General features: G+C 34.9%; 1 protein-coding gene across 1 annotated transcript in view; it reads left to right on the plus strand.

Moving 5' to 3' along the window:
* The window catches only part of Invadolysin (leishmanolysin-like peptidase, invadolysin), a 263276-nt gene that overhangs the window by 246819 nt on the left and 4261 nt on the right, over positions 1–12196 (plus strand). The window contains exons 7-15 of the mRNA XM_071595427.1: positions 483–584; positions 2237–2404; positions 3935–4481; positions 6049–6236; positions 7092–7224; positions 8311–8470; positions 9388–9551; positions 11130–11249; positions 11831–12035. Of these exons, the coding sequence (XP_071451528.1) occupies positions 483–584; positions 2237–2404; positions 3935–4481; positions 6049–6236; positions 7092–7224; positions 8311–8470; positions 9388–9551; positions 11130–11249; positions 11831–12028 (1780 nt within the window). The 3' untranslated portion in view covers positions 12029–12035. The remainder of the gene's footprint in view (positions 1–482; positions 585–2236; positions 2405–3934; positions 4482–6048; positions 6237–7091; positions 7225–8310; positions 8471–9387; positions 9552–11129; positions 11250–11830; positions 12036–12196) is intronic.

Raw genomic sequence — 12196 nt, forward strand, 5'->3', positions numbered from 1 at the left:
TCGGAGAAGAATGGAGAAGTTGAAATGGACCCAGAAGAAAACAGATGTGGAAGTACTTGGTATGGTGGGCGAAGAGAGGGGTTTGTTGGGAGAAATCCTATAGAGGCCGGGAAAGTGGATGAAGAGGGTATTGACTGGCAGTGGGATGTTGAAGACTGTAATTGAGGGGAGAATGTTAGGCAAACGAGGAAAGGGAAGGAACAGGATAGGGATGTTGGATGGGATGAAGGGAGGAAGAAAGCACTCAGAGATGAAGAGGGACCTGATATAGAGTAGGATGCTGGATTTGGTGTTTTGTTAGTAGTCACAAAATATTTATTTTGTGGCTGTGGCCATCCAAAACATACCTTAGCCAGTAGATTGCTTTTCTCCACCATGAAACTAAAGAGTGAGATTACCAAGCATGATCATAAACTACTAACATTCGAGCTCATAAGTACATTGTGATGCAACATGTGAACCAAATATTAATTATATTCCAGACCTATTGCTGGCTTTGCCAACCTCTGTCCAAGCAGCCTGGATGCTGACTATGAGAAGGTAGTTGAAGGGAAAAAAGTGAGGACCAAGTCAATTAGAAAGAGGTGAGTGTGATAAGCTTCTTATTTATTTTATTTTTTATATGAAGTATTTTCAAATTATAAGGTATTCTAATTTTTTTCTCGGACTGGGAGTAGACGTAAAGATGTGGTTGAGCTTGAAATAAACAGGCACTATTTATGAACACAAAGATAGCAGCACGGTACTGTGCACAGAGTTTGCATAGCTGCAAGTATAGAGAGAAGTATCTTCAGTGCTTCAATTGTGTGATGATATAGAAGAGCAGCAGGTAAAAATCCATTTTCTCCACTTGTGTGACTTAACACTCATCAAAATTCACCTGCAGTTGTGTGGGACATGCCATTTTGGTAAAGTAAGCATTTGTGGGGGGCAGTGGTTCAAAGAAGTGCAGTCATTGTGTGACAGCAAAACCCAAGATGCCTCGACCATGGATCAGCCAGTTTTTCCAATGTGTAAAATGGAATCCTACAGAAATGTATTCAGTGACTATGGAATCATGGCATTGGCATTGTGAAAAAGATATGTCTACAGGGAGATAACATTGAGAAGTAACGGAAGTTTATTAATAGAACTTTCCTTACTTGTTGATATAAGTAGTTTGTCATAAAAGGATTAAGAGATCTTAGAAGTTGAAGGTATCTTGTATTCTATGTTGAAATAAAATCATTCCTTTTGATTGGAGGCAGGGATGATCTAACAGTGGTTAAGTTGGGGCGACTGTACAGAGCCCTCCTTTTTGAGGTTTTCAAAATTGGCGACTGATACTTGGGTGTAGGTTTGTTGAATGGAATACAAGCATTAAAAATGTAACCCAGTTTTCACCACAAGAATTTTATGGATGCATTATGATTTATTCGCAATTTTTATTTGAATCGAATTTGAATTTTAGAATCATTTTCTGCAATCACAAATGAAAATTAAAGATATTTTTCTCATAGCAGACTCTTTGTTTTCCTTTCCCAGGATTCAACTTAAAACTTAAGCTGAATGTAGTCAAGTACATTGCATTCCCCAATTAAATTTCCTTGGTGTAAAACACTCCAATATAATCCATGATCTTATTGACAACAATTTCCCAGTTGCCAATGATGAATCTCAATCAGCATAACTAACTCTTGTTAACACAGCTTATATAAAAATAATTATTTTTTCATCAGGATCATTAAGTTCTCTAATTAGAGAGAAAAAATCCCGTGGACTCTCTTAAAGATAAACAGGCAAGGACCTTGTGGAATAATCCAGGATGTAAATACTGCCTAATTCTTTGTAAAAATTTAATTAAGTATCATTTAAAATATGTTTTTACTTTTGTCAAATATTAAGTATCATCTGTCTTAGCCTGTACATGACAGATGAAGCTATGAAGGAACTTTACTTTTGCATATCATATTTTAAGGTCAGCTTTCTTCATTTCCAAGTTATTAACATAGTTTTAAAATGTTAAATTTTTGGGGTTCATTTGTTATTATCCTTTCCAGTTAAACTGACTTGGGTTAATGATTAGTTTTCTATATCTATTTTATTTTTCCAGGTATGCAAAACATAGTGCATTTTCTTATTAGTGGTTGTAGCCTGAAAAGGCGAATGCATCTCACAGAAATAACTGTCAATTTTATTTTTCTTAAAATTTCTTTTCACAGTGGCATTAATTGATACTGTTAATTGTTTCCAATAGCATTGGTGATTCCATAACTCAAGATCATCGGCTTCAAGTGTCTACAGTGAAACATGAGATACTTCATGCCCTTGGCTTTTCTGTCTCCTTGTTTGCCTTCTACCGAGATGATCATGGAATGCCTCTCACTCCCCGTTCCAAGCATGGATGGCCTCCTCTTGATGAACAGTAAGTTCATTTGATGATTAAAAAAATATTTTCATAACCATATTTTTCTGCATCGTTTGAAATAGTTTATTTTCAATTTATATTCATTATTTTATTGAAATATTAAATACATCTCTCTTTGTATTTTTTAAGTAAATTTGATGTATTCTTAATGGTAGAGCTCATTTACAATAATTATTTTCTCTTTTAGATGCAATTATATTTTTAAGTATATAGTAAAATGGTAATGAGTTTGCGAATCCCACATTTCACAACCCTAATAACTCAGTAGCTCTACTTGCAATTCATACTTTTGTCCATTTATTATTCATTATTGCCACCATATTGTGGATATTCTTGTGTGACAATTTATGCTCATTATTCTATAAGTGTTTTAATTCATTCCAAATGTGTTATGCATCAGTGGTGTAGAGCTAATCATGTAACTTACTTGGTTGATGCTATATGGACACACTTTGGATGAATCATATGCCTATTATTAATAAAGTTATTTTTCTCTAGAGGCATACCTTACTTTAAACACAGGATTCAGATCGTCAAAAGCATCTAGGCATAGTGAATTATAATTAAACGAGTGATCTTTTTTCATTTGTCCCTTTGGCAAAATGATTGAAACTTACCTTGAAAATTCCTACTCACTGATTTTCATTTTGATATATGCATATCATGTTCTCTCAGGATATCAGTAAGTGTTTGTTAATAGTTATGGAATCAAATTTGCCTACTTACAGAGTAGAACCTGGTAAAATCCACCATAAGTGCTTGGCTTTTCTGCAAAAAGTAATGGTTTGATTTTCCCAAAAAATTGGTGCACATGATTCAATATATAATAATTCTAGTGAGTTGTGACATTACATTATTTGAGAGATTCACTTTTTATTATGTGCTGCCGTACTGAAATGAGGGAATAATTACTGGAATATCAGGGCTGATTTTTAATTGTCATCATAACAAATTGATATTAAGCATATTGCCATTAAGCAAGTTTGTACATTCATATTTTCATTATTTGGTGTCATCATCAGTGGCTTAACTGTGCTAAGTTCAGTTATCTTGATACTCTTTATACATAATATGATTCCTCTCTTCTTTAAGCAGTTAAGCTACTAACTTACTTCCTTACTATATACTTGTATGATACAAGGTGACTATGACTTGTACCCAAATTTTAAAGTAATGAGATATTGTAAATTAATTAATATGAATACAGTGACTCAAGTGAGGTGTTAAATATCAATATTCACAGAAATGCTCTCAGACACCTCTGCCATTGGATGAGGAATGGTTCAAATGGATTGATGGCGATTTCTCACATTCAATTATGTAAATATGTTTTAAGAAAGATCAGTAGGTAGTTAATTAATTCGTCATAAATTTTGTGCCCTTTGGAAACCCTGAATGCCTCACAAGAAAGAGGTGGTTTTCAATTTCCACTTTAAAAGAACCATTTTGTGTGGGTCATGGATTGTTATTCCTCAGAAAACATACTCATTGCACCCCTCTCCCTCCATTTTTTTCCTCCTCATTCAGCACCCAGGTGCGTAAATGGAGCGACCGAGTCGTCCGTAAGGTGGTGCGTAACAATTGGCTCGCCGGGGGAGAGGAGGCAGTGTGGCCTGAGATAGAGGACGATGAGGGGGAGGAAGAGTGGGAGGAGGATAATAAGGCAGAGGCGTCAGAGGGCGTGAGTGGGGAGGCCGGGGAGCAGCAGCACACGAGGGGCAGGGGGGGCGCAGAAGACGTTGACACAATGACCGAGTCCCTCGGGAGGGACGAGAGGAGGAAGAGGAGGCGGAGGAGGGATGGAAGGGGAGAGGCAGCCGGGGAGGAGGAGGAATCCCATGGCTTGGAAGCAGGGGGGGGTGACCCCCTGGTGAGAAAGGAGAGGAAGGTGACAGGGGCACTCTGGGGAGGCGTGCTGAAGAGGGTGCGGAGGGAGGTGCACATGCTGGTGACAGATAGGGTGGTGGCAGAGGCCCGTGCTCACTTTGGCTGCCCTCTGCTGGAGGGGGCAGAGCTTGAGGACCAGGGGGGCGATGGCACAGAGCTGACACACTGGGAGAAGAGAGTATTTGAGGTAGGTGTGCAGTCTCTGTGGTATTTAGTCAAACCTTGCTTTATACCAATAACTTTGCTTTTTGTTGGTGCAAAGAAGGCATTCAGTGGGTATGATACTTCCTACTATGGTGAAGAAGTATTATTTCAAAGTTGAAGGGCCAAGTGATATCTGAATGCAAAAGTATCAGGTTTCAAAATAAATATTTGTTTAATAATCGGGACTCTTGGATAAAAATAGTCATCATCTCATGATTGGCAGTAATTTCATGATCTCGTATCCATTTTTGTAGCTGGAAGCCATATAGGCCTGCTAAAGTTAGTAATTCAAGTTACCAACACCATGTTTTCAAAGAAAAAGACTTTCAGTGGAGAGTTTCATGCCATAAGAAACTGTTTTCACAGTTACTCAGTGGAATACTCCATTTTATAGATCAAAGAAATGCAGCTATTCCGCAGTTAATATTTATTGATGGCCATGGTTTTGCCACTGTGTGGCATCATCAGGTTTTCCTCAAGTATGTCATGTGGTGGTGAAACCATGGTTATCAATAAATATTAATCATGGAATGCCTGTGTTTCTTTTATCTAGACAGTTATAGCCAAAACATTACAAAAGGCAATGGAAAAAACCTGACCCTATTTAAAATAAGTTTAGAGTCAGCTGTCTACCTATGAAATCCATACAGTAATAATAACCCGGTAATAATAGTTTAGAAACAGATATTTCTCGGAATATTTTAATAGATTTTACTTCGACTCTTCTCTCTCTTTTATTAGAATTGAAATGATGAGGTTTTACCTTGGTAAAATTGCCTGAATATAAAAAGCTTTTTTCATAAAATTTCACCTGCAAAAGAGAGGGTATCCTTATTTTCTTAAAAGTTTTTTTATATTATGTATCATTTAAGAATGTAAGTAAGTTAAAGAATGTGACAATCTTTGAGTTTTAACTCCAAAATCATTGTACGGAGAAAGGCGAGGCTTGCCACACCAACTTAGAATATCACGAGGATGTGAACCTAGGGCATATATGTTAATTTTTTCCTTGACAATAATGTCATTACTGCATTATTTTTAATTTGAAAACCAAAGACATTTATGCTCAGTCGAAAAACTTTCAAAATCAGTATTTAAATCCGTTAAAATTATGGTTCAATCTTAGTACTTGAACAGTTCTACCTAATCATATTACCTTTCAAGTCATTCACTTTGATAAGCTCTGTATTTATTTGTCTGTTCTAAGCATGAAGTGACATAGCTTGTGAAAATCGTTTAGAAAACATATGCACTTTTAAGTGTAGATTTTATTGAATAGGGTAGTAATCATTTCCCATTATCGAAGCTCACTTCATTGAAAAGAATAACTGTTAATATAATATCTGGAGAAGCACTGGTTGAAGTTTAGGTAAGAAGTCACCATTATATTTGTATGACTTATTGATGTTATGGATTTTTCCTAAGAATGTACCCGAATTTGAAGGCATACAATAGGCTAGAGAATGAGTACATTGTTTCATAATTGTCATAGCAGTTGCCAAAAAGTCTCAACACCATAATTGATGATGTACATTTCATTTTCCCTGCAGGATGAGGCCATGACTGGAACTCAGACGCAAGAGGGATCATTCTCAAGGCTAACACTTGCATTGATGGAAGATACTGGATGGTACAGAGCCAATTACTCAGTTGCTGCTCCTTTGCACTGGGGAAAGGGATTGGGTTGTTCATTTGCCATGCGCTCCTGTGCCGACTGGATGATGGACAGAAAATCAAAGTTTGTATAAAATATTTTATTTCAAAACAGTAAAATTTTGTCTCTTCAGGAATATCATTTTGAAGTAATCCTAAATTGAAGATAGGGTGACCCAGTCGGGTTTCCTTTACTGATAGCTCAACTTCTTTCTTTATTGTAATTATTCTCATTAGGGAAAGAGTTTCAATTTTAAGAAATATGAATGAATAACACCAGAAAATATCAATCCTAAATTAGAATTCTTGAAAAATATATGCTTCATAATATATGCTTAGTTATAATAATATAGAAAATTTGTTGGATTGGTCTTCGGCATCTTTGGTTAGCTTTAATGCCTGAATTAATTTTTTGGGGGAGGTTAGATTTATAACCACCAAGTCTGAATTTATTTTACTGAAAATGAAAAATTATGTCATCTGGGAAGCTATGGTATTGGCAGGTGTCAGGCAAATTTTAATGAATGATGCAATTAATAAATTTGCTACCTGTCTTTCAATAAATAATCCATGCCTTTAAATATAAAATTATTTTAATAATCCTGATTTTATTCCACCTTTGTAAATTTGTTTGATCTCAGAAGGAACTACATGTTTTAAGTTTATAGGTGATACACTAACTGGCTGTTACTTGCTACTGTTAAATATTTCACTATTTACCTAGCTTAGGCTGCTGTAATAAAAAGCTCTGTTCCACTATGAGTATATTTAACCTATCAATATGACATGTGTATCAGTCAGGCTAGGATTAGTGTGGTATGCATGTATATCAATTCATAAAAGAACATGAGTTAAACAAGAGAGTTTCCATTTCTCCATTCTCTCAATTACATATTAGTGTGGTTTTTCACTTAATTTTATGCAATATTTGTATTTGCAGGGGTCTTTCAGAGGCACCATTCTGTACCAGGGTGAAACGTAATCCACTTCACACTGAGTGTACCCACAATAGGAAGTCTGTGGCTCTTTGTAACCTGCTTCAATTTCCTGAACCACTCCCTCCTCTATACCAGGTAATGGCATAATTATGATGGTTGAATTGTGATTCTTTATTGTAAATTACTCTAATAGAAAGATGCCTTATGTTGTTATGTGAATAATTTTAGGTTCATTTCTACCAAGTCATTATGTACGAGCTGTCTTCTAAGCTAAGAAATTTTGGGTTCATTGTAAAATTTGTTAATTCTGAGGAAACTATCAAACTGATAAGGATTTTAGAAATATGAAGAAAATCTAGCTTTGTTTATTATCCTGGTTATGGGTAGTTAATTTTATGATTTGGAAGTGCATTACAGTAGATATGTAATCCTGCAGAAAGACTATTAATAATCTGAAAGAGTCATAGGAATTAAATATTAGTACACTCATTATTTGAAACCATAATTGTATTTATCTAGAAATAATGTAAGTAATTGTTATTGTTGCTAGAAGTAGCATACAACTATTACACTGTGTCATGGTATTCTATGGGACTAAGCCCTTATAGGCAAAGTTTAACAAATGAACTATTTCAATTTCATTCCATATTTTGTTCTTCAGATCTGCATGCCTCATATCTCCTTTTTGAATTGCCAAATCTTTACCTTTCTCATCTTGCTTGCCTAACATTCATCTTCCTGTCACACGCTAAAACATCACCTACTATGCCTACTGCATCTTTATTTTTCTTTCTTTCCATCCATTTAGTTTTCTTTATTTTTCTCCTTCTGAAATGTTGGATGACTCGCTGAGGAAAAAAGATTTTTATTTACTCTTAAACATCAATAAATATATTTAAATAATTAGATTAAAACATTTAAGCACAAAAGCTTTTATGTATATACCAATTTTCATTCTGTATTAGTGTCTTGTAATGACTATGATTTGTTTTTAAATTGTCATGTGAAGGAAACTAGTATTCTCTTGGGACTTGTCTAATCATATTGTTTCATAGTCATATAATTATGGTTTAGTTCTAGCATGTGATTTAGCGGACCTTATTTGTTGAAAATTTAATGTTTGGAGACTTTTTCAGTGCCAAATATATCATCAATGATCTCTGACCATGACATAAATTATTTTCACAAGTGGATTCCCATTTATTTATTTATTTACATTAGAACTTCGAGAAAATCGATGGTGTGGACAGTGGGATGGAACCATTGTTTGGGGGCTCAGTGGAGCTGGCTGACAGATGTCCATATCTGCAGGAATTTGTTTGGCGCTCTGGAGAACAGGCTTCTCGCACCTCATTTTGCCTCCTCAATGACAACAACCCATGTGAGTTTGCATTGTCTTGTGGCACCATAGTGGTCCTCACAGAAATCATAATACACCCAATCAAAATTTTATGTTATATTTTCGTTGAAATGAAGTTCCTTTCATACTTTAATTTTAAAATGCATACTTTTGTTCTTTTCATGAAACTGTTGAGCTCTGTTTACCATTAAAAGCAGCACCTATTCTGACTTAGTTATCAAATAGAGATGTCTAAGTTAGTTTTTCAAAACGTTTTAGTGGTAAATAATGTGTGAAATGCATGGAAAAATATGGTCAATTTCTAAAAAGAATTAGTGCATTGCATTTTTAATTATATAATGCATTAATCAATTCCTTGTAAAATTTATTAATAAATCCTCCAATCATAACATACAACAATCTCTGAGTAGTCAAATCCAATGCTTAACCATTGACTCTTGTGCATTGTTCACTCATTTCTGCTCATAAAATAGAGGGCCAAGTGCTAAAGGAATTTAATTTTAAGTTTGCTGAAAAAATTCAATGTTAAAAAATTCATGGAATCAATACAGTGCACTTTTAATGAAGCACAAAGAAAAGTTAACTCTGAGATTACATTCAATATCTAAAATTATCAATGGTTTAATGAGATGATCACTCAGCTAACAGATGTGAAGACTATATTTACTTGATGGAAGCAGCATGTGGTGTCCATGACTCACAAAACTGGATGAAGCCTCCCTATGGTGGAAAATGTGTACAGCATCCTATTATTCCGCTGCTGCTGCAGACTGTTGATCACTGTAACTTCCTAAACAACTGCAAGATTGATCTTTGCACTTTTCTTATCTTCTCTGAAGCTCTCCTCCTTGGGAGCCATACAGAATGCAGAATGCTTTGGTTTTCAGCATGAAATGTAGATGTAGGTATTCTGATGTTTTCTTAAAATTGACTTACAGCCTCACCCTACAACTTTGCCCTGGAGTCCTATGGAGAAGGGTCCCTGTGCGTGGAGCAAGGTGGACCCTGGGAGGAGCGTTCATGTAAAGTGGTGAGACAGTGGGGACATTGGGGTGCTGGATGCTATCAGGTGTTTTGCTCAGCGGGAAGGCTTCACATCCAGGTAGGGAAGCAAAGATCAATGCCCTTAGAATATTTCGAATCGCAAACTATTCTGTCAACTTTTCTCTTAAAGTGCAAAAGTGAACAACACACTTAGCTGTTGGTGAATGATGCCCAAGTCCTTTGAAGAAGAGTATACCTTTATATTTCAATCATTATTGTCATTTAAAATCTGCTGTTATCAAATTTATCAGTTTAGTGATGCAAAATTCTCATTAAGGTCTAATCCAAATGCTTATTAAATCTTCAAGGTTATTTTGCTTGCTGTTATTCAAGTTAGAAGAAAACAGTTTAAACTTACTCTTGGACTACTAGGTACATCTAATAAGAAAATGAATACTGTATTTTTCCATTGATGCCTCGCACCTTATGCATAATGCGCAACAAGGACTTTGTGGTTATCATGAATTTGTATAGATACCACGTGCCCAGGGCCTTATAGTCATCTGAATGTGTATAGATGCAGCGCATCTGTATATATGCGCACAAAAATTATATATAGTGTGTGTAAAAATATGTCTATATTGGATGTGTGTATGTAAAAAATATGCCTATGTTAGATTTTTTCAATTTTGATTTCATAACGTGGATCATCATTTTTTCGATCATCTGAACATTTCGAACATTTTAACGCACACCTTATCGTTAGGAAAATACAGTAATTAGTTTAATGCTCTTGTTTCTTCATACTCACGATTACAGGTGCACACCTATTTATCAATACATACAATATAAGAGTCTTAAATGTCCTGAATGCTTTATAAAACTTGCCGTTATATGAAAATTGCACCATTTATTATGAGATTAATGACAATTTAGCCAATGCCAAGTCACTCAAATTTTATTAGCAATTACTGCTTGTTTAGATTAGCATAAAAGTTTCTTTACTTATTATTCTCAAATTCTTGACTGAATAATAGTAGCGGAACATGGTGTCCATTGGTACCTAATATTTGGTGTTGTATAAAAATATACATTGACTGATTGATTGAAGAGTAATCATTTGAGGATTTATTCAGAGTATCATTAAGCATAATTAAAAGTAGCTATAATACATGTAATTATAGTTCATAATATTACTAAGAAAATTTGTGTAGTTTTTTCTAAATTGACTTCAAAAGATCCCCTAAGTTGCCTTTTTGATATTTAAACAAGTTAGTTTTTGAAGAATTTTACGTAAGATTTGTAGTTATTCTGAACTACCCTAAGTCAGCATATGTATATCAAAGGAAAACTCATATTTATTGAACTATAGTGATATATGTATTTTTCATTATTTTTATTTTACTTTTGGCGTATATGTCAGCACTAGATTTTTTATTGGTAATTTTAATACTTAAAATTGTCATGAATGCGTACACTGAAGTGCATGTTATCTATTTATGCAGTTGGCTTTGAGGAAAGCCTCTCCTTGCATTCAGTTGCCGTACATAGTATGTAACGGTGCGTTCATTATCAATTTTCTTTATCAAGATATTTATTAATTCACCTATTCACCTACCAATAATTCATGTTTGACAAGATATTTGATGGAATTTTACAGTTTTGCTTGTATGAATGGGATTTTTGTGTTTTTCAGGTGGAGAATAGAACATTCACATGCTTTTATGCGGGTCAAGTTGTGGTAATCCAGATATGGGCAAATGAGTGGCTTCACAAGGGTAACATCATCTGCCCTCCTTGTAAGGATGTGTGCCAGGTAACATGAGTAACTTTCTCTTCAATATCTTTTTTAATTTCAGAAGTGTAAAACATAAATCTAACAGCCAGAACAAAGTTCAGTCAAGGTTTAAACAATGAATGAAATGTTTGCATAATGATGTGTAACATATTTGCATTTGCCTAGTAATATTTTGCAATTGATTGCAATATTTTAACATGCATGATATAAACTCCATTTTGAATAAATTCATATAAATTTTCTCTCTGACTCTGGAATTAATTGTATGCTATTTTCATTTTTGATTTGGCTTGTTTTTGATTAGTGTAAACCTCTGAAAGCAAGCCTTTAAACTCCTGATCTTTACCATATCTACAATGCAGAGCACTGATGGGTAGAATATACATCACGGCAGTGGAGTTCTACCCTATGTGATGCCTTTCATGTATTCATGTTGAGGAACTCACGAAATAAGGTTCATGAAGGAATATTATGAATGATTGCTAGCGTTCCTGGCTTTGAAATTCACTTTTTCCCAGAAATATGATAAAGTATCTTTTCTGATAATTTGGAATTTTAATCAATTGTTTCACTTGTGCAATATCATTTTTTTTCTCTAGGAAAAGTTTGAGGCCGTAGGAGACAGATGCAAAGATGATATCCAGCCATCAGATGTACAATACAGGAACCAAATTTCAGCACAGCAGCAGAGGTTACTTGATGATCCTGTTTGTGGTGCTAGAGCAATCCATTCTCAGATGTCATTGCTCATGATCATGGTGGCCGCATTACTAGTCATACCACTCATACAAAGGTAGCATGGAGGTAAGTTGGAATATTTTCAAAATAAATTCAGTCGCTCTCAATTGCCATTGTGGGTACAATTCCTCCAGTCAATAATGTGCAATGTCACATATTGATTGTGTATGGTATAAGGTGATAGATACAATTTAAACTCAGGGTCTATAATGGTTTGGGGCCTGTTT

Source organism: Hetaerina americana, unplaced genomic scaffold (assembly GCF_022747635.1).
Source record: "Hetaerina americana unplaced genomic scaffold, ioHetAmer1.1.p SCAF_7, whole genome shotgun sequence".
NCBI classification, from domain to species: Eukaryota; Metazoa; Arthropoda; class Insecta; order Odonata; family Calopterygidae; genus Hetaerina; species Hetaerina americana.